Source organism: Macaca fascicularis, chromosome 5 (genome assembly GCF_037993035.2).
Source record: "Macaca fascicularis isolate 582-1 chromosome 5, T2T-MFA8v1.1".
NCBI classification, from domain to species: domain Eukaryota; kingdom Metazoa; phylum Chordata; class Mammalia; order Primates; family Cercopithecidae; genus Macaca; species Macaca fascicularis.
This window is the reverse complement of record NC_088379.1, coordinates 3,745,758-3,767,516: the sequence shown is the minus strand read 5'-3', so window position 1 is coordinate 3,767,516 and position 21,759 is coordinate 3,745,758. Positions and strand designations below refer to the sequence as shown.

Here is a 21,759-nt window from a genome sequence, read left to right as displayed (position 1 = left end):
TTCCTAGAGTGTAGTGAGTTGGAGAAAAGCGCGCGAAGCCCTGCCTTGCAGCAGGCGCGAGAGCAGGTGCTTGGGACGTGCGCTGGGGCAGGGGCTCCGGGACGTGGGGGGAAGCCTGCGCGGCCCTGCCTCCCCAGGACAACCTGGCCTGCGCTCACCCGCGCCCAGGCGCTCCGCGGGGGGCAGAAGCGGGCTGAGCCAGGCTCCTCAACGCCAGGCCGGGGCCGCAGTCCTAACCCCGCTACGGCACCGGGCACGCAAAAGTCGGCGTCAGTGCGCGTGAAGCCGGAGCATTATCAGGCTCAGCCAGACACGGCCCGGTTCCTAGGCCTTCCGCTGTTTTTGCGGGGCAGAGGGGGAAAAAGGCCTCAAGTAGTGCGGACTCCGGGCTCTGAGTGAGGCCTGGTATCTGCTGCCGCCCGGCCACCCTTATTCTCCAATCGTATCCACAGCCCGGGTCCGCAGCCTCTGGCCGCGGCGTGGTTGCCTGGGAAACGCATGCGCCTGCGCAGGGCTTCCTGGGCTCTGGAGTCCGCCGGCGGCCTCGCCGCGGCCGGCCGCGCATGGAGCAACTACAATTCCCAGGAGACCGCGCGGTGGGCGGGGCAGGGTAGTGGGCGAGGCATCGACTCGCTGGGTCTCTCCGCACAGCGCCAGTCGCAGAGGAAGATGGCGTCGCGGAGGCTGCGGTCGTTTCTGCGCGGGCTGCCGGCGCTGCTACTGCTGATGCTGTTCTTGCTTGGGCCCTGGCCCGCGGCGAGCCACGGCGGCAAGTACTCGCGGGAGAAGAACCAGCCCGAGCCGCCCCCGAAACGCGAGTCCGGGGAGGAGTTCCGCATGGAGAAGCTGAACCAGCTTTGGGAGAAGGCTCAGCGGGTGAGCGCGACCCGGGGGCGGCGGCCGTGGTTGGGGGCAGTGGAGCGGGGCCCGGGGGTCGGAGGCGGGGCGGGGGCGTCGCAGCCCGGGCACCTGTGCCCCACGCGCCCTGTCCTTGGCACAGCCTCCCCCAGGTGTCAAGTGGGGCGCCCGGACCCCTTCTGCAGCAGGAAAGGTACCCGTGCCGGCGGCGACGACGCGTGGAGCAGGTTGCGGCAGGCACCCCGAGGGTCAGTGTCGCCCTCCCCAGCCTGGGCGGCCTGCTGACGGGAGCGTAGGGGCAGAACCAGGCTAGATCACAGGCCTCCTGCCTCCCGAGCCTGCCGCTTCCCTCAACCTTATCTCCCTATGTGGGGAAACAAGAAAAATGTTGTTTCCCCACATAGGGAGATAATGTTGGGTAGACAGACGTGTCCAGGGAGAGAAGGAATCCCAGGAGCAAGCCAGTGCTTGTTCATTTGAGCGAGAAATGAGGAGGTGAGGAGATGGGATCGGTTTAGAGCACATAAAACGCGACCTTGGGAATGCTGAAAGTAAGTCTTAACAGGGCGCTTACCTGACCACCTTCATTTGAGAGATGAAGGTACGGAGGCGCGAGGGGAAAGGGCACCCTCAAGGTGGCTCAGCCAGTGGGGCCCCCCGGGACAACAGCTTCCTAACTGGTGCATGACCCTAGGCCTCTTCATGAAGATAGCCAGTGCTCTCTTCGTGAAGATACCGTTGCTTCATTTGTTAGGTGTTCCTGAAATGGGTGTGTTCGAACCATGCCCACCATGTGGGCCTCAGTATCTCATCTCAAATGCAGGAGTCAGATTAGATCTCTGTCTCAGTATTCCAGTTCTACGCATTCCTGAGTCTTTGAGAGAAAAAGTAAATGATTTGCAGAATAAGAAGGAACTTTTGGAACGAAAAGGGAGGAGAGAAACAGGTGGGGGAGGGACAGACGGTTATAAGACTGCTTGGGGATGGAGATTGACGCCTGGGCATCAGCTCCACAGGCCCTTCCTGAGCTGCTCCTGGGACCAGCAGTCAAGCCCCACGCGTAATGTTCAGCCTGCGGAGGTGGGAGAATGCTCTGGGCTGGAGCGGCAGAGCGGCTTCTTGGAGGAAGGGATTCTGGAGGAGCTGGGGACAGGGCTGGGTTTGGATGTGGTGACGGCCTCCCAGCAGCAGGGAACAGGTGTAACCAGGAGCAGCTGGGGTGCAGCGCTGCCTCCCCGTGCCCGCTGCACTGGGCATCTGTTGAGTGGGTGGAGTCCCCCCTCCCCGTGAGGAATGGGGAGCCCGAAAGAGACTCCCTGACCCCCTGACCGATTGGAGGTGGCGCTAAGGAAGTGCACTCGGGCCCAGGAACCCCAGCGGCTCCCTTTGCTTTTGGGTCCTGGCCCAAGTCTTCCACCTGCCCTGTAGGGCCGCCCTGGTGCGCTCCACCTTACCTGCAGCCACCTCCAGCTGGTCCTCTGTGTTTGTCAGCGCAGGGCCCCTGCAGTGATACACCTGCCCTGGGGCTGCCCATGCACCGTCCCTGTCCCCCTGTCCCCTGGTGCTGGGCGCTCGCCTGACCGGTTTCAGTTTTGGGTCGGGTCTTGTCTCCTGAACCTCCCCTGAGGTTCCCTGGGCACCATGGTAGGGCAAGCTGCTCACCTCCACTTTGGACTGAGCCTTGGACTAGATGGTCTTTCTGGTCCCTTTAAGTCCTGAAGTTCTAGTTGCGTGGACAAGTCTTTTTTGCTGAACAGAATGTGAAGTTCTTCGAGGGTGAGGGTGTTTTGGGGGGATTTTGTGTGTCTTCCCCCCTTCCAGAGAGCCTGGTCCTCTGGCAGGCAGGCCTGCAGAGCCCATTCGTCTTGATTTTCCTTCCAGATAATGGAAGCTTGGAGGGCGGCGGTGCTGCGAGGGTATTGTATCCCGGAGCCAAGCGTGCGGGCGTCAGACCCGTCCTGGTCTTTTTGAGGTTATCAGTGGCGGTGGCACATGGCGGGTGGTCTTCGTGCTGTGGCTCTTGCTGCCGAGCGTGCTAGGGCCTAGGGTGGTCAGGAGGCAGGAGGAGCCACAGTCAGTTCGAACGTAGGGGCAGAGAATTGTTTGTGCAGTCACTCCAGTTGGCTTCTTACCCCACCCGACTTGCCACTCTAGGTGGGTATCAGACGGAGTCGCCACCTGGAAGATAACTGAGGCGAGGGCTGCTTTTTCAGAGAAGCACGTCCCGCCCAGCTCTGCAGCCACTGCTCTCAGCCTCCTGTGACCTGCGCTCAGCAGCCAGCCCGGTCTTGTCCTTTCTTTGGTTTGCTTCGTGAAAACATCGCATCCCTGTTTTCTGCGTGTAAAGCCGTGTCCTGGCATATAGGATTGCTTCGTGTGTCAGTAGGCGTAGGGTGAAGGGAGCGTCTCAGGAAACCTTTGCCTTTGTTGGGCTTGGGCTGTGAGACCTGCCCTGAGGCACAGATAGGGGTGGGTGCCACCAAGAAGACGCCGAGACCCGCTTTCGTCCGGTGACACCCGGCCAGGGGGTTGCTGCTTCATCCTCTCCAGCGCCCGTGAACTCTCCCGGTTCCTCTTTCACAGGCGGGCTCCGCTGTGTTGCAAGACTCCTAAGCAGAGGCTGTCCCTGGAGCTTTGGCGGTCGGAGGCCGTGCAGAGCCCTTGTGCTTGCAGATGCCTTCGGGGGATTCTGCCTCTTCGGAGCTCTGTGTGTTGTGTTGATGCTGAGGAGAAAGCTCCAGGGTCCGCATGGTCCAGCTGCGGCGCGCTCAGGGACACACTCGTGTACCTCTTGGCCTGGGCTGCATGGTGCTGTGAGCTTGGAGTCCTTGGCTGTAGGTCATTAGTTGTTTTTTTGTTTGTTTTTTTGTTGTTGTTTTTTTGACAGAGTCTTGCTGTCGCCCAGGCTGGGGTGCAGTGGCGCAATCTCGGCTCACTACAACCTCCACCTCCCAGGTTCAAGCCATTCTCATGCCTCCGCCTCCTGAGTAGCTGGGATTACAGGCATGCGCCACCATGCCTGGCTGATTTTTCTATTTTTAGTAGAGATGGGGTTTCACCATGTTGGCCAGGCTGGTCTCGAACTCCTGGGCTCATGTGATCCTCCCGCCTCTGCCTCCCAAAGTGCTGGGATTACAGGCATAATCCCAGGAGGCACCGCACCCGGGCAGTCCTTAGTTCTGGCATGAATGGTGACTGCGATGAGAGTGTGTGAAGAATCTTGTTCCCAGAGGTCTGATGAGTGGAAACTGAGGTCTGCAGAGAGGAGTCCTCAGAGCCCCACCCCATCTCTCAAGCGTCCTCCCTGGCTTGAGAAGGGCCTCTGAGGATGGGCCAGCTGGCGGCCTCCATGGGCACCTAGGACTCGCCAGACCAATGCATGACCTCACAGCAGCTCAAGGCGGGTATGGTTGTCCACGGAGCTCAGGTGGAAGGAGCTGGGACACGATGGCAAGGCTGGGACAGTGCACTGCCACCTGCCGTGGTGAGACAGGTGCAGCATGCCAGGAAGCCTTGGTCCCCTGCTCCTCAGGGTGGACCTGCTCCTCAGGGTGGGTGCCTTGCACTCTGGTGTGGGCACTCAGGTGAACGCTGGGAGGATGCCATGTGCCCTCTGAAGAGGTGGTCCATTGATGGTCCTAGTTGCATTGGAACCTGCCCAGCCTGAACTGTGCTATATGTGCAGGTTAACACCAGTGGCTTAGCTGTGGACCCTGGCCTGGGTTTCCTGGGGCATGGAATAGCAGTAGCAGGTTGCTGGAAAGTTCCAGAATGCTCTGCTGGCACGCGGGTTGTGCTGTGTCGGGGAGGGCCGCTGCTGCGGTCCCGAGCAGTACTGGGCGCTTGGGTCTGGTCAGGAGGACCCGGTCGGTTCTGCTTGTGTCTGAGAACACAGGACCAGTGTCGTTTGTTCAGCTGAGCTGGCTTTCTTTCCTGCATGCGTTCCCTGGTTGTTGATGATTTGCCTCACTGCTTCATGTTTGACAGGTTCTTTTCTGCATTTGGTTTCCACAGGGTAGTTCTAACTTGATGCATTCACATTTAACTTGAGAGAGGTGAAAGAGTCCAGACGTGGGGTCTGGGGCCCTGCACACGACCTGCTGGTCTTCCTCTGCACAGAGCCGGGGCTGCTTTCTGTGGCGGCCACCAGGCTGGCCCCTTCCGCGCTGAGCGCTGGCAGTCGCATATCAAGGGAAAGGGAGCTGGCTTTTGGGAGACACGCGGTGTGAAATTTAGACCCCCTGTTGCCTGAGAGTTGGGAAATTAGAAGGAGAAAATGACTTTCCCTGTGGGTTGCAGATTTTACAGCCCACGGAGCACCTGCCCTTGACTTTCCTAGCATCCTGGGGAGGCAGACAGGAGTCCAGGGAGGACCGCAGGTTACAGGGATTGGCGCCTGGCTGTGGGCCTGCCAGGATGGGCCCAGGGCTTCAGCAGCCCGGGGTCTTCAGCTCCGCTTTCCAGCGGGCAGCCCACGGGCAGTCACGGGACACCTGCGTCCTCTCCCCTGCAGCCAAAGAGGGCAGACCCGGGGCCCCTCAGGGCCAGCACACACTCGAGAGCATGGGCCAGGATTGCCCGCCCCAGGGTGCTGCTTCTGGCTCGGCGCATCGCTGTGGGCCTCGCGTCTCGGGCCCTCCCGGGCAATGCAGCGCGGTAGATAAGATGCCTACGGGGTAGCAGCAGCCACGGGGAAGCAGAGATGAAGGCAGACCTGTTCCTCCAGAAGTTTGGGTCACAAACAAGATAGGCAGGTGTGGGCTCCCCCTCCTCCTGAGGTGCAGACTGCCCCTTCTGAGAGTTCAGCATCACTCAGGTGCCTCTTTGTCCCGGGTCCACCTGCTGGGGACGCTCAGATCAGACTTCACGCCTCCTAGGGCCTTCCAGTGGACGCTGCAGACGCATGTCCAGGGCACAGAGGGGCATGGGGTGGAGCTCTGGGGAGAAGGGGCTGGGTGAATGGGGCTGGCTGGGGAAGAGGCACGCAGGTAGGGGTGTGTCAGGCTGCCAGGGAAAGGGTTTTCAGGTCGGGACAATCCTGGAAAGCAGCCCCTGTAGAGATGGGGGCCAGAGCATCTACCAGGAGGGCCCAGATAAAAGACTGCCTGGGACCACCGACCAAGGGTTAGAGAACCTTCTAGAGAATTAGAAGCTTTCCTCTGCCCTAGGCCCTGCCATTCATTTTGTGCCTACTGTGTGCTCTCTTTTTACCGTTGGGGGACGTGGCTCAGTGATCTGGATTTGTCTCTAAGTAAATTTTAAACTCCTGGAGGCTGGGGCCTATGTGGCTAGGGCGGCCGCGGAGCCAGTTCGGGCTTCTGAGAGGACAGAGGGTGGAGCTGTCAGCCCCAGCACCCAGCTGGCGACAGGGCCTGTGGTCAGGGATCTGCTTCCTCCTAGGCCCAACACAGACTGAGCTGCAGGGAGCAGGATGGGCTCAGTCTAGATACGGGCAGAGCGAGGCGAGGAGGTTCCAGAGTGTGGGGTGTGCCAAACACCCAGAATTGGCTTCGTGCGAGTCTTGAAAGAAACGTGTGCCCCTGTGCAGTGCAGGCCTGAGGGCCGGGCCTCCTGAGGCCTCGGGCTGCAAGGTGGTGCGGGCTGCAAGGTGGTGTGGGCTGCAGGACACTGGGAAGGCAGCCGGCTCGCGACGCTTCCTGGGGATGTTCACTGTTTTATATAAACTTTATTGAACACACATACTTTGGATACTGGCTTGTGTCGTATTTATGTTAGAAAATAGCTAATGAGGTATAGATTAAAGGTTAATATTTCCAACCCCTGAGGGAAAACAGACTATTGAAACACGCATGATCAGAGACAGGTGTTGGGTGATGGGCCTCTGGAGCTCAGACGCCGGAGCTGGGGTTCCCTCCTAGAACCATGGGCAGCTCGTGGGGACCGCCCCAGGGGAATGTGAGAATGCAGGTGCCCAGGGAAGGGAACCCTCCTGAGAGCTGAGAGATTTGGGGATCTGCACCGCACAGTGCCGAGCACTTCCTTTGCTGCGGGACTCCACAGAGCCTTTCATGTGCTGGTGTCACGACAGGCATGCGGTGCAGCCTCCCCAGACAGCACCCTGGCTCCGTGAACCCTGATCCCACCTCATGACACGTTCTGGTTCACACAGCTGGGCTACGCTGCTCTGCATGGAGGAGGCTTTTCTTCCCTGAAGGGCTCGCCGGGCCAGCCCTGAGGCCAGAGTCGATGAGAGCTGGCCGGTGGGTTTCGTTCTGCTGCTTGCCTTGGCCACCTGGCATTCTGGCCCAGTCACTCTGACATGGGGACCCTCTTGGCCTAAATCCTGTCTTTACAACCAAAAAGCAGTGTGCCCAGCAGTCACCTTACTTCCTTCCTTCCCTCACCCAGGGTCCCAGAGCTGGGAGGGAGGGTGGGATGAAGAAAGTGTGGCCTGTCCTGTGGAGGGGTGTGAGGGTGGGGTGGGCAAGATCCTCAGCCCCAGTGCGGCAGCTCGTTCCAGGGCCCTGCCTGTGTGGTCTACACCAGCAGGTAAGTGAGAGGGTGACAGACTCCTGCTCCAGAAGGATCTGGGGCTGTGTAAGAACCATCACAGCAAGACAGTTCGCATCATGGAACACTTGAGAGGTGGCAACGAAGGGTCTTTGGGAAATGCAGATGGGGCCAATCTGAGATTACAGTGATTCTTTTAAAAGAGAACTTCTGGGTGTCTGTGTCCTTGCAGTGGTGTCTGCAGTGGAATGGTAACGCAATGGGTATTTTCTTCCTGCCCTGTTTATCCAAGTGCCCGATGACTGTCCCCAGGTGCTAGGGTGGGAAGGGTGGGGTGTCTTCCAGCCGGACAGGAATGGGCAGCCCCCGATGGACTTGGGGTTTCCAGATCACGTACACAGACGGGCCTGGAGACTGGTGTCCATGCCGCGTTCTTGTCGAAACCTGTGGGGTTTGAATCGTGCTGACAGTGACCCTGACTCCAGCTCCTCCTGGTCTCCCGGAACCTCCCGGTGGCCAGCCTCCTCCGAGGTCAGTTTCCAGCAGTGTCCTGGTCCATCCTGCTTGTGGCTCACAGTCCCCTCCCCTTCGTCCGCAGCTACATCTTCCTCCCGTGAGGCTGGCTGAGCTCCATGCTGATCTGAAGATACAGGAGAGGGATGAACTCGCCTGGAAGAAACTAAAGCTTGACGGCTTGGACAAAGATGGGGAGAAGGAAGCGAGACTCATACGCAACCTCAATGGTCCGTTTGTTTCTTTCCTAGTGCAGGTCGAGTATCCCTCTTCCTAAATGCTTGAGAGCAGCAGCGTTTTGGATGTCGGATTTTGTTTTTGGATTTGGGAATATTTGCATTGTGCTTAATCTGGATATCCAAAATGAGCCTTTCCCCTGAGCATCCCGAGTGCCCAGAAAGCTTAGGATTTGGATTGGGGAGCTCACCCTCGTGAGGGAGGTGGCCACTGGCCTCAGTGGTTGCGGGGAGGCTCACCCTCACAAGGATGGTGGCTGCTCGCCTCAGTGCTGTGGGCTACGCCTCTGATTCCTTGGCTCTTGGCCAAGGGTCCCATTGGGTGCAGCCTACGGGGAGCTCCTCCGAGCGCAGATGTGCCCATGGCCGTGGTCTCGGCTCCTTTGCTGTCACAAGTGCCATTGGCACGCTGGAGGGAGGACCAGGGCAGGGGCACTGGACGCAGGAAGGGGCCATAGGACAGCAGGAGGCTCTGTCTCCCAGTGGAGGAAGGAGGTCTGCCCTGGCATCTTGAAGTTTGGGGACATACTCCAGATGTTGTCAGAATAGCTTTCCAAGAGTCAGAACGGACACTTAGTTGTGATGCAGTTAGTGAGCCCCTTGTCCCTGTGGTGTTCAAGAAGCAGCAGGACAGTTGCCTGCTTGGTACCAGCGTACAGAAGACAGGTGTGTCCTCGGAGCCAGGAGGGTTTTAAATGACAGAGTTGCGACTGGTCCTTTTGGATCCCTCTCCTCCGCCATCCTCCCTCACCACAGGCCCGTTGGCAGGACACTGGCGGGCAGAGGACGCACACCAGGTGGGCCTGCGGGACTGGGCTTGGGGCTGCTCCAGGGAGTTGCGTGCTCGGCCACCTGCTGTCAGCTACGTGCAGCAGCCACAGGAGCTGTTGCGCCTCCACCCAACTGCTGCCCCTCCCTGACCCCAGGCACCCCTTTCCCAGTCCCCTGCCCGGCTGCTCCCTGTGTGACCTGGGCCCCCCACCTCCGTTTCCTCCTCCTGTCTCATGGGACAGTGGTTGTGAACCAAGTGGGACACCCCACTGAGGGTGGGTGGCTGCCATCACACTGAGGGTAGCCCCAGAGCCCTGGCCATGTCTGGAGCCTGCTGTAGCCCTGTTTTCCCACGCACTGGTGGCCCCAGGCATTGCAGCACCCGGGTTATCTCTAGTAAGGAGAGGAGGTGTCTATGGAGTTCCTTCATTAGGCCTGATGCTCTAACACCTACTCCTCAAAACTCTATCATCCCGTTTGACAGGCTCAGAGAGGGTAATTTGTCTGGAGTTGCAGAGCCGAGTAGTGCAGCAAAGATTTGGAGCCAGGGTTTTCTGACTCCTGAGCAGGTGGTCTGTTCCCAGCCACCCCTCTTCTCCCATCAGCAGACATCAGCATACGTGTCATGTGACTGTGCCTGGGTTAAAGGCAAAGGGCTGGCTTCATTTTTGCTGGTTTATGCCACCATGTTCAAGAGTCTGGGTGGGATATAAGCCAAGACATGGTGGCAGGGGCTGCCTGGGGGGCGGAGACGCGGTGGCAGGGGCCGTCTGGGGGGCGGAGACGCGGCGGCAGGGGATGCCTGGGGGGCGGAGACACGGCTGAAACAATTCTGGATGGTTGCGTCCCCACCAGCGTGTCTAGAGGGCCATTCCCAAGGGCCAGGAAAGAGCCTGTCCTGGAGGTGCCCCGCAGGGAGAAGGGACTGGCTCTGCAGCAGGGCAGCATTCAGGGCCTGGAGGAGACGGAGGAGCTTGCAGGGGGCACAGAAGTGGGCTGAGGACCCGCTCCTTCCTGCGGGCCAGCCGGTGTCCTTGCAGGGTGTCCAGGTCTGTGGCCCAAGTAGAGCTGTCTTGTTTTCTGCCATTGCCGAGTGACCTGGCAGAAGACTTAGTGGGACTCTAGGAGCCGGTGTCCCAGGAGCAGACCATGCCCACACTCAGGAGAGAGGTTCCTCCTGGCCAGCTGCCCGCCATCTTCTGGGTGTGGCCCCTGGACCCCCAAGGTCCCCCGTGCCATTGTCAAGACTGATACCGCACCTGGGGGACCAGCCATAGCCAGGTGCCTGGGCAGCACACCTTGTGGGCCTGCCCTTGGCACTGCCCATGCTGAGGTCCGCCCTGAGACAGGCCACGCTCTGCTCTGCTCTGGGGTTCGCGGCTGTCCTCACCCCCACCGTGCCCCCGGGGCCACTTCGCTCCCCAGGCAGGGAGTGTGGGGCGGCGTCTGTCCTCCACACGCAGGGCGTGTGGGGCCGTGTTCGTCCTCCCCAGGAGCTCTAAGGGCTGGATGCTCCTGAGGCCACCTCCAGCTTCAGTGCTCTGTGACTCCGTTCCATGCAGAACCCAGCACCTCCAGAATCCAGAACTTTCCATAGTCCCTGCTGCTGATCGCAGCCTTGGGCATTCTGGGCATTCTGCCTTTTGGTGGGGTCTGACCAGCCACTTTGGGCTCTGGCTGAGAGCTTTTGGCTCCAACTAGGAAGGCGCGGGCCAGGCTAGCCTCAGAGCCCCAGGACGTGGCCCACCCTCGTTGTCTTCCCCTCTCTTCCTCTCGGGCTCGGGATGCATAGCCCGGGGGTGTGACCTCAGCGCTGCTGAGCAGCGGCTGGACTCGGGGGGCTAGGCAGGACGGCCTTCACAGGCAGGCCCAGCACCAGCTTCTAAGGCCAGGAGACGTCCAGGCCACTTTTTAAAAAATTTTGTGTATTTATGTATGTATTTATTTCATTTATTTTCTCTTCCCCCACAGCTAGTATTATTTATTTAATTGTTTGTTTTAAAAGACGGGGTCTCACTTCGCTGCCCCGGCCAGTCTTGAACTCCTGGGTTCAGACGGCCCTCCTGCCTTGGTCCCCCAGAGTGCTGGGATCACAGGCATGAGCCACCGCGCCCGGCCTAAAACAGTTACTTCACGTATAAATTCCCTGCCGTGGAAGACAGGCCCAGCATGTTGAGCTTCGAAGCGTGCATCTGTAGGACCCGTGCCCAGCAGCAGCAGCTCTCGACTGCTGTCAGCAGACACGGCTTTCCTCGGGGACAAGACCACAGGCCGGACTTTCATGCTTAGAGGATGGAGCACAAGGAGCACGTGCTGTGCGTGGCCTTGAGACCCCCATGACCCAGGCTTCCGGACGGAATGAGACAGGAGGGATCTGAGGCCAGGGTGGTGTTGATGAGAAAGGAGGCCTGAGGCTTCCGGCGTGTCCCTGGGGCAGGGACACTCCCCAGGGCTGGCAGTGACAGAGGATGGGCCTTTGGGAGAGGTTTGGGGTGGGACCTGCTGAGCCTGGGGCATGCAGAGGCCCTGCTGGGAGTGATTCTGTCCAGTAGGGTCACGGGTGAAGGCCCAGAGGAGGCGCCGGGGTCCGGGAGTCACCACCTGGGTGAAGAGGTCCTCGGAGTGAGGGGAAGTGTGAGGCGAAGGGAGGCTCCACGCCCAGCGTCTTGGGAGAGGCCCACACGGGGCCCTCAGCCCGGAGGGGAAGGCAGGACCCCATTCTGTGGGAGGCGGGGGCCCTGGGATAATTCCCCGGTCCCCAGGAAAGGACGGGCAGGCAAGCCCACCACCAGCTAAGGAAGCAGGCAGGTTTGCATTGGCCCCAGATTCCAGGAGACCTAGTAGAGGGCCTGTCGCACAGCGCCACAGCGCAGGGAACTGGGGCCTCGGGAGAGCCGCTGCCTGTGGAGGCCGAGACCAGCCCCTGGGCTCTGCTCTCATGTCCCAAGTGCCAGACTTGTCCACAGCTGAGTCCTGTCAGCACCAGGGCCTGCTTTGAGCGCCTGCTTTCATATCGTGTTGGTGGCAGTGTGTGGTGACAGACACAGCCCACGGATGCTGAGTACCCCTTGGGGAAGTGGGGCTAGGGGAGCACCGCGTGGGCAGATCCTGGAGGGCTTCCCGAGTGACTGGGCCACAGCACACTGCAGACTAATTACTCTTCCTGGCTGCTACCGTGACTTTTTGTTAGAAGCTGCTGACACTGACGTTTCTCCTTTACAAACTGTTTTTCCTTCCAATAAAAACAAAATGTGGGCTGTTAGAAAGCCGCATCACCCTGCACACTCTGCAGGTGGCCTCTGCCCTGTGGTCCTTAGAGTTGTTGCCGTACGGCAACAGGTGAGGCTGCAAATTTTGTTTTTGAAAATCTGTGCAACTGGTTTGGAAAGATGGGCCAATCGGTTACCACTCTTACAGCCCAACCCACCAGCCGCTTCCGACAGCTGCATCTCAAGGGGACACAGCTTGATGGAGGACTGCAGCCAGCATGTCCCTGGTAGGAAAGAGGGAGGTCCTGGGGGCGTCCCGTGAGTCGCCGGAGCCATTTCTAAGCGCTGGGAGACCACAGCCCCCAGGCTTGTTTACATTCTTGTTCTTGCCATATCTCCAGTGGTCATCCAGGAAACTGGCGAAAGGAAACTGCTGGAAAATGAGAGGCAAACCTGTCTCGCCGACTGTGGCAACCCAGATATGTTGGCTGTTGACTGTTTTTCACAGGAAACCATATCAAATAGAACCTCCCCTCTCTCCTAGTCATCTTGGCCAAGTATGGTCTGGACGGGAAGAAGGACGCTCAGCAGGTGACCAGCAACTCCCTTAGTGGCACCCAGGAAGACGGGCTGGATGATCCCAGGCTGGAAAAGCTGTGGCACAAGGTACTCCTCGACTGTTTCCATACCGTGCAGAATTGGTGCCGTTGTGTTGAGTGTTACGGCGGGGGGCTGTGAGGGAGCAGTCTCTGCTCTGCGTGGGAGCTGGGGTTTGGGGAAGTCTCAGGAAGACAGTGGCTTCCTAAGGAAGCCATTCCACTGTCTTTCTGTGAATATTTTCAGCTTTCCTGTTTAGAAAATTCCTTGCTCTTTGAGTAAAGGAGCACTGTTTGGCCTGCAGCTGTCAGACCTTCAGCTCTGGTCATGTGAGGTTACGGGATCGTGACATAGCACAGGCTGAGTTCTTTACTCTGTGTCGGATTTTTAATTTAGTGAGTGGTGCTGTGAACGTGCTTCTGTGATTAGAAAAGTGCCCTCGTGTGTGGGGCTGGGCTTTCAGCCGGTGCCTGGGAAGGGTGTGGGGTGTTGGTGCGGGGCCAGGCACTGGGACCCAGCAGGGCTGGTGGGCTGTGACGGGGTGTTCACCTGGTTCAGCTCCCCCATTTCCAGCGGCTGCTGCTCCAGAACAGTTTCTCTGGATCACATTGATTTGGGGCCAGCTGGACTTCTTGTACCAGCCCAGTCGCAGCTGATTGTCCGTGGGCAGGAAAGATGGAGTCGGTAGAAGGGGGCAGAGAGGGAGAGAGGGTCCTGTGTGGCCTCCCTGGGTGTGCGTGATCCACGTCACCCCGTAGCCGGGAGGCAGGTAGGATGACAATGAACGGGCTGGCAGAGGTCCCCCTAGGAAGATGGCCTTGGTGTCCTTACCACCCGTAGCCAGGAGAGCCAGGCAAGTCTGGGGGCTGCTGGGATGCTGCCCTGTTCCCCTCCTTGGGATCTTCCACTCCCCACCCCAGCCAGCTCAGTAGCCGGCCCCCATTGAGCCTGGACACGTCCAGGAGAAGGGTGGTTGCCTGCCGGCAGCTCTTCTCCGGTTTGTTTTTTGTTTTCCTGCCCTACCCAGCCTAATAGAGGCTCAGGAGGGTCGTGAGGCCAAGAACCAGGCCCGACACTCACATAGGCAAGGGCCTGCCAGGCCGTGAGGAGTAGTCGGCTGAAGAGCGGCCCCAGCCACACGAGCCCACAGCGGGTTTCACTCCAGGCCTTGTTTCCCTCTTAGGCAAAGACCTCTGGGAAATTCTCCAGCGAAGAACTGGACAAGCTCTGGCGGGAGTTCCTGCATCACAAAGAGAAAGTTCACGAGTACAACGTCCTGCTGGAGACCCTGAGCAGGACCGAAGGTGCCCCTTGCCCCCACCCCATCCTGCCCCCTGCCCCTCTTGCCCCCACCCACTCCTGCCCCCCGCCCCTCTTGCACCTGGGGCTCACTGTGCTCAGTGGACAGCCTCGGCTCCCCCCAGGACACGGCAGGGGCGGGGAGGCGGCACCAGACGCCCTCTCCCAGGGTTCTACCGGACTTGTGAGTCGGGAGGTTGCTGTGCAGGCAGGGCTGGCTCTGAGAGTCACCCGCCTGCATTGGATGAACCGAGTCTCACTGGTGCCTGCCCCCACCACGGGCACAGCTGCCACCTTTGCCAGACCTGTGCTTCGCTGATGGGTCCTTCATTCTGGACTCGTGACCATCCCCAAATGGGTGCCTTTCCCACCCTACAAAGTCGGAGTAAAATGGAGGGTGACCCAGCTGACCAGTCCACCCTCTGGACCTGGTGCCCCAGCCGTCACCGCCAGGCTCTGCTTGGTGCATGTCCCGGTGTCTCACCTGTCCTACCTGGAAAGGAAGCTGTGCCAACGGCCGTTTCTGCGGCGCTGCAAGACCATGGAACGGGGACGTTTTCGGCCAGAAACGAGAGCGAGTTTGAGCTCCCCAGCAGTGGGCATTCCAGACAGTGCCCCGGGCGGGCAGGGCGCGGACTCCCAGCCTCATGGTGTCCTGCCTTCGGTTTTACAGAAATCCACGAGAACGTCATCAGCCCCTTGGACCTCAGTGACATCAAGGGCAACGTCCTGCACAGCAGACACACGGAGCTGAAGGAGAAGCTGCGCAGCATCAACCAGGGCCTGGAGCGCCTGCGCAGGGTCAGCCGCCAGGGCTACAGCACGGAGGCCGGTGAGTGCCCGCCTGGGACTGTCGGTTCCTGAGGGTCGGGCTGTCTCTGGTTGTGTTTTGGGGACAAGCAGGCAGGTGCTTAGAGCGATGGGCACCTGGGCCTATGGACGCAGCCAAGACCCTCGGCGCACTGTCTACCCAGGGGTGGTCACGGGCCCTGCTCCCAGGAGCTGCTCCGTGAAGGTCACTGGCCGTCCCCAGCCTTGTTCCTGGAGACTGGCAGAGAGCAGTGGCGGCGGCGGGCCTGGGAACAACCCCTCCCAGCATCTCCCCAGCCCCAGCAGCACAGCCCCTCCATTGCTGCTGCTGGTCAAGAACAGAGACCACTTGTCAAGCCCAGCTCTGTCTCCGTGTCATGCCACCCGCACTGTCTGTCAGTCCCTCTCAGCCTGGCAGGGGCAGGACGCCCGCTGAGGCCACAGAGCTTGTGGCTCCATCTCAGCGGCTCGGTCTTGGTCTCACTCCACTGCAGGCCCTTAGTGGTCAGGCTTGGCACTGCTGCTACTTGCCCAGGACCCAGGACAGAGCCTTGTGCAGGGTTTACCAGAAGCCTGCTGGCCTCACTCACAGTTTCCGATTCTGTACCTCATCCTCCACGTGCACACCGAGCGCCGGCTGTGTGCCAGGCCCTGCTGTAGGCTCGAGGAGGCAGCAGCCGCCAGGAGATGGCATCTGTGCCCTCATGGTGATAAGACAGCAGGGCCGGTCTCTGTCCCCGGTGCCAGGCAGAGCCGCCGCCTCCTCTCCAGGATGGGACCTACAAGGTCTGGCCTTAGGCAGCCTCCAGCACAGTAGTTGAATGTGTCCACGTGGGCCCAGGGCCCCTCGGTTGGCTCTGCGGCTGTCACCTGTGTGCCCTTGGGCAAGACCCCTCACCACCCACCCCCAAACCCAGGCTCCCTTAGCCCGACCTGGTGCTGGTGACTGTCAGCCGTAGGCGTTTGGCCGTAGTGGTGAGGGCTGGACGGCCTGAGCAGGAAGGGGTCAGCAGAGGAGGGAGCAGGAGCCGCTGTTGTGGGGCTCCCTGGGCAGGCGGCTCTGGACTGCTCGCTCCTGGATGGAGAGAGGTGACGGCCCCGGCGTCTCTCACCGCGTCCCTTCGTGAGCACCAGGGTCCGGGAGCTGACTCCGTTTGTCTGGCTCTTCCCAGGAGCCCGAAGGGAAACGGCCTGTGCCTGCCTCTGGACCTGGCTAAACTTGCACGCCCCACACCCGAGGTCCTGAGCAGCCTCTGCACACAGGCCACGTCCACCCTCCGCCACCTGCTTCAGAGGCAGCCAGGGTGGGCTGTGGCGCTTCCCAGGCTCTGATGGAGGCAGGTGTTTCTGGACACAAAGGAGAAGCAGTTGCTTGGCCGAGGGGACAGGGAAGCCACATTTCAGCGAGGTCGTGTGAGCTACCGAGCAGATGCCCTCTGTGCCCCATGAGATTTTCAGTGCACGCACGCGTGTTTCACACACATGCACGTCGCGCCTGCACACCCTCAGGCTCCATGCACACTCCGCGCGGTTCCCGCGGGGCTGGCCGCGTTGTGCACCCCAGGCGCCGCTGAGGCCGCTCTCGCTCCTCCCCTGCAGAGTTCGAGGAGCCCAGGGTGATTGACCTGTGGGACCTGGCGCAGTCTGCCAACCTCACCGACAAGGAGCTGGAGGCGCTCCGGGTAAGGAAACGCAGCCCTCTCTCCTTTCGCGCGCTCTCGTGTGGTGAAGATTCTCTTGCAGTTTGTTCCTTAACCACTCGGCCAACCTGCTTGCGTTTTCCTTCTCATCTGCGTGGGACCTCGTGTTTCAGGGGCGAGGCCAGGCTGTGGAGGGGCTTTGGTTCTTTTGTCAGTGTTCGCGTCTGAGGTGGCCTTGGTGCGGGTCCTGTGGATGGTCAGCAATTGGTCAGGAACCAGCCACAGTCTGGGGGAGGGGACCAAGGACTACTGGGATCATTTGGGGATGTCACCGCTTCCTGAGATGGAGGCCCAGGGAGGGAAGGAGACCACCTCAGGTGGCAGGGGGCTCCTAGGGCGTGTGACGTGCCAGATCATTCTGAGGGTGGAGAAATCAGCTCGGTGAGCCCCCAGCAAGGCTCTGAGGAGTGAGGAGTCCAGCAGGGGGTCCCTGGGTGGGCAGTCCCAGGCACGGTATCAGGCCGTGAGTTCACCCAAGGTCCCCAGCTGGTATCTGTCGTGAGTGAGGTGGGCGTGGTCCTGCCTTCATAGGGCTTGGGACTTTCCTGGCCCCAGGAAGGGCCCTTAGCACCTCCCCCAGAAAGGGGTCAGGAGCTTTCTTCCGGGGCTAGGGCACCTTAGCTGGACGCAGGCATATGCATGGGGCTTGGCAGGTGGGGCCACATGGAGGGCCCTGGGTCTGGAGTGTGGGATCAAGGCAGGGCAGGGCGCCTACAGGAGCAGGGACAGAGCTACAGTCCAGCAGAACTGGAGCCCAGGCAGGCTGGGGGCAGGGTGCAGAGGCAGCCACCACAGAAGCACAACCCCTGGACATGGAGTCTGGCCGGGAACAGGCTGGAGGCCCCCCAGATTCGGAAGGGGTGCCATTTGCAGAGACAGGGAAGGGGTCGGCTTAGGACTGCCGAGGAGGCGCAGGCTGGGACCTGCTGCTGATGTGATGGCCTCCCAGCTGCCACCTCATTGTCCATGTCCCACCCCGGGTACGGCGCTGTCCCTTGGCGTCCTTGCAGTTCACCCGGGACCACAAGATGGCGTGGCGAGCACAGAGAGGGAGCACTCACCTGTGGAAACCTTGTTCCAGGAGGAGCTCAAGCACTTCGAAGCCAAAATCGAGAAGCACAACCACTACCAGAAGCAGCTGGAGATCGCACACGAGAAGCTGAGGCACGCAGAGAGCGTGGGTGACGGCGAGCGTGTGAGCCGCAGCCGTGAGAAGCACGCCCTGCTGGAGGGGCGGACCAAGGAGCTGGGCTACACGGTGCACGCGGGTTTGGGGACTAGGGAGGCCACAGTTCCCCCACAGAAAAGATGGGGCCGCCCACGTGCAGCTCAGGGCCTCCCGTAGACCGGGTGTGGGCCCCACGCCGTTGTCTTCCCTGTCCGAGTTGAACCCTAGAGCCACAAGTGTGTGGGGCACTGCAGGCCACAGCAGCCGTGCTAGAAGAGCTCCGTGGGCTTCTAGTGCAGTCCCCCAACCCTCAGGTGTGAGCGCAGGCCCTGTCAGGCCACTGCCTCGTCCTCTCCTATGACCAGGATGGGGCATAACCTGGATGCCCACAGCCAGCCCACAAGTCAGGGCACTTTCCAGCCCTCGAGACAGGCGAGCCCCCTTCCCCACAGTCCCGGGATGTGAGGAGAGGAGGGGCAGATCCCAGGAGAAGCCGAAGCCAGCAGCACGGCCTTGCCCCAGAGGCACAGAAAATCCTGGAAGCTCATGCCAGTTCTTTCTGGAGGGAACTGGGATTCAGGAGCCCCATCTGTGCCTTTTAAACTTGGAGCTGCAGGCAGGTGTTACCGATTCAAAAACAGGAAAGGCCTAAAAAATAAACCAAGGCAGAAGTTCTGATAGGAGAGGGTGGTGTGGGTCTGCCCGGCAGAACCTGCAGGAGAGCAGCCTGCGGCCCCCGCCCGTGGGCAGGAGCTCAGGTCCAGGGTGAGCACCACCATGTGGGGGTTTGCAGGGCGCTCCCCCGAGATGCGGGGATGGAATGCTAGCGTGCGCCTAGTTTCACCTGACCGTGGCAAAGCTCGGTGTTGGTTAGGAAGCCGTGTGGCGCTGCCTGAGGCACCCACACCGTTGGGGCGGAGGTCAGAGGGCGGCTGAGAGGAGGGACCTTCGGCGAGTTATTCACCCTGAGCCACGGGCTCCTATGTGGAGAGGGAGGTGGTGCCCACGAGCAGGGTTTTGTGAGAATCGGGAGAGCTACAGTGACCCTGGCCCAGGCTGGGCCGACACGGCACCTGCTGCCACTGGGGTGGGATGTGGGGATGCTCTGGGCCATTGTGATGTGAGGAGCTGGAGGTCTCTCTTCTTCCCTCCGAGGTAGCTCTGAGGAGGAAGGCGTCTTTCCCACAGCCCTGTCCCAACCTCTCCGGTCATTGCTTTTAAAAACAACACCGTGGGGCTGGGCGGTGGCTCACGCCTGTAATCCTAGCACTTTGGGAGGCCAGGGTGGGTGGATCATCTGAGCTTAGGAGTTCAAGACCAGCCTGGGCAACATAGTGGAACCCCATCTTTACCAAAAACACAAAAAATTAGCCGGGCATGGTGGTGGGCATCTGTAGTCCTAACTACATGGGAGGTTGAGATGGGAGGATCACTTGAGCCTGGGAGGCAGAGATTTCAGCGACCTGAGATCATGCCACTGTACTCCAGCCTGGCTGACGGAGTGAGACCCTATCCATAAGTAAATAAATAACACTATGGGCTGATCCCAGAGACCCTGAGCTTTTGGCTCTTAGCATTCTTTGGTGGGATTTCCTAGTTAGCACTGAGCTGCTCTTGTGATTTGAGCATTTCTGGACGGGCATGGAATTGGAGATGCACAGGGTTTGTGCCTTTTCCTTTTGGATCACACGTCTCCTGACGTGAGGCTGAGCTCACAGAGCCGGCCTCGAGGTGCGCTCTCCCCAGCTGATGAGTTGTTTCTGTCCACAGGTGAAGAAGCATCTGCAGGACCTGTCCAGCAGGATCTCCAGAGCTCGGCACAACGAACTCTGAAGGCGTCGGGGAACCCGGCCCGGCAGGGAAGAGGCCAGCGTGAAGGACCTGGGCTCTTGGCCATGGCATTTCCGTGGACAGCCTGCCGTGAGGGTAGCTGGGGCCGGCACAGGTGTCGCAGCAGGAAGGATTGTTTCTGGTGACTGCAGCCGCTGCTGTCACGACATAGGACTTGGTGGTGGTCGCGTCTGGGTCTGAGATGGGCCCAGCTCTGACTCAGGGGGTTGTCTTCCACTCAGCGTCAGCGTGGCAGTCACCACCCCAGTGAGGACCTCGATGTCCAGCTGCTGTCGGGTCTGACAGTCTTCTTGTTAAACAACACGATTTACATAAAAAAATCTTACACATCTGCCCCTGGAAATACTATGTACAAAGTCCTTAAAAAATATTATCCCGGCCCGCGGGATCGTCAAGGCAGGACCTGGAGGAGGGGGTGGGAATTTGGGGAACAAGAGACACAAGAAATGGAGACAAGACAGTGCTCTGATCAAGTCTCGTTTAATGGCAGTAATGCAATGTCTTATATACATTTGGAGGGGAAGGGGTTGGGCTAAGGCGGAAATGACCTCATTGCGGAGGGCGTGGCTAGGTAGGTTTCGGTTTCTCCAGTCGGACGTCATGTTGCGCTTGCGCTACTAAGTAACAATTTTTCCTGGGCGTGAGAAAAGTGAGTGAAGAAGAAGCAGGAAGAACGCCATCTTTTAATGGCGGTATTAATATAGGGAAGAAGGTAAATCCAGGGAGGAGGTGTGAGGTGGAAATGAACACAGCTCAGGCGTTTTAATTCTCAATTACCATTCGCCATGGCCGGGGCATGCAGCTCCGGACAGGTCTCCCTTTTTATATTTTTATGACAAGAAAACCCCTCGGGAACTGCGCCTGTCTTAGGTTGGGTCAACTTATCCCCACCTTCTAGGCCCGTCATGGGATAAGGCAGCAGCAAAGGCGGCCCTCCTGTCTTAGGCTCCGATGGAGATAGTGTCCTCTTACCCGTCATTGACTGTCTAGTTCAGCACACAGGAGAGGTCTTATTAAGGCAAATAAGACTCACCATTTTTAGTCATCTCAAGGCGATGATAATGGACCTGTATAGGTTTGGCCTGGAAGGCCTTGATTTGTTGTCTGACGAATGCCATAAGTTTGTTAAAGATTATAGGCCCGAGAGTGAGAAAGAGTAGAAGAGTGAGTAAAGGACCAAGAAATGGCAGGAGATAGGTGAGAAGTTTATCGAGTCCAGTCTATAGTGGATTGGTGGCTAGGCTTTTTTTGCGCTTTTTTAGTTCTTCTTGCAAAGTTTTTATTTTATCTTTGACGATTCCGGATTTGTTGGCGTAAAAACAGCACTTTTTTTGTAAAGCCAAACATATCCCTCCCTGTTCTGCTGTTAACAAATCTAGACCTCTTTTATTCTGGAGAACTACTTTAGCTAACGAGTCTATTTGGTCTTGTAAATTTTGTATAGTATTGGATAAGGTCTGTACATCTGAAATTAATTGATTGGATAATTTAGTATATTGGGTTAGTGAGACTCCTAGGCCTGTGGCTCCTGTAGTAAAAGCAGTGGTGATTCCGAGTCTAGCCAGCAAGGGAATAAATTGTATGGCTCGTTTTGGTCTATAAATAAAATGTTCAACAGCGGGGATGGGGATAGGTTCATCTCCAGGGATGATATCAATGTCGGGGAGAAGAGTGGCCAGAACATAAAGCCCTGTCCAATTTGTAGGTAGATAAGTATATGCCATGTTGTTTTCACAAACGAAAACCGAGCCATTTACAGCACACAAAGGGTTGGTGGTATTGATTATGGAGGTATAGTTGGCAAACACAACATAGCCTAAATCAATTTCTTTAGTGTTATTATATGATGGTGAAAAGAGGCAAGAGAAATTAGAAAACGTCATTGGTTGAACTAAGAGGAGGGGGGTAATAGAACAGGAATTATTTACTAAGGATTTATTTGAGTAATTGACATAGGACAATGAAAGGTTAGGTATAGCTAGAGGAATAGGGGGGCCCATTTTAAGACAAAGCCAACAATCGTGGGCCAAGCTTGTATTGGACATTTGAAGTAAATTGTAAGTAGCATTGAGGATATCGAAGGTTTGAGCATCGAGCCTAAAATTATCTCTAACTTCAGGCAGGGCAAAAGGGTGATATCGAAGTTTAGGATATAGGGCTTTATGAATTTTTTCTAATTTTTTTTTAACAGTTTTAATTCTAGCAGTATCTAATGGACCCCCTCCATCAGAGATATGGACGGGGGCGGTAGTGCTCCAACAAACAGGCTTTCCTTT

At 58.6% G+C, this 21,759-nt stretch overlaps 1 protein-coding gene across 1 annotated transcript; it reads left to right on the top strand.

Moving 5' to 3' along the window:
• Window positions 1-655: 655 nt before the first annotated feature.
• LRPAP1 (LDL receptor related protein associated protein 1) lies at window positions 656-19,826 on the top strand. Its single transcript, XM_015450060.3, has 8 exons — window positions 656-876; window positions 7,928-8,072; window positions 12,603-12,724; window positions 13,839-13,959; window positions 14,628-14,786; window positions 16,364-16,446; window positions 17,546-17,722; window positions 19,403-19,826. Exons 1-8 carry the CDS (start codon window positions 670-672, stop codon window positions 19,463-19,465), a joined length of 1,077 nt encoding a protein of 358 aa, XP_015305546.3. The 5' UTR covers window positions 656-669; the 3' UTR covers window positions 19,466-19,826.
• The last annotated feature ends 1,933 nt before the right edge of the window (window positions 19,827-21,759 follow it).

Coding starts and splice junctions, on each gene's coding strand:
- LRPAP1 (XM_015450060.3), top strand. CDS start 670: ATGGCGTCGCGGAGGCTGCGGTCGTTTCTGCGCGGGCTGCCGGCGCTG. Junction 877..7,927: donor TTTGGGAGAAGGCTCAGCGG/GTGAGCGCGACC, acceptor CTTCGTCCGCAG/CTACATCTTCCTCCCGTGAG. Junction 12,725..13,838: donor TGGAAAAGCTGTGGCACAAG/GTACTCCTCGAC, acceptor TTTCCCTCTTAG/GCAAAGACCTCTGGGAAATT.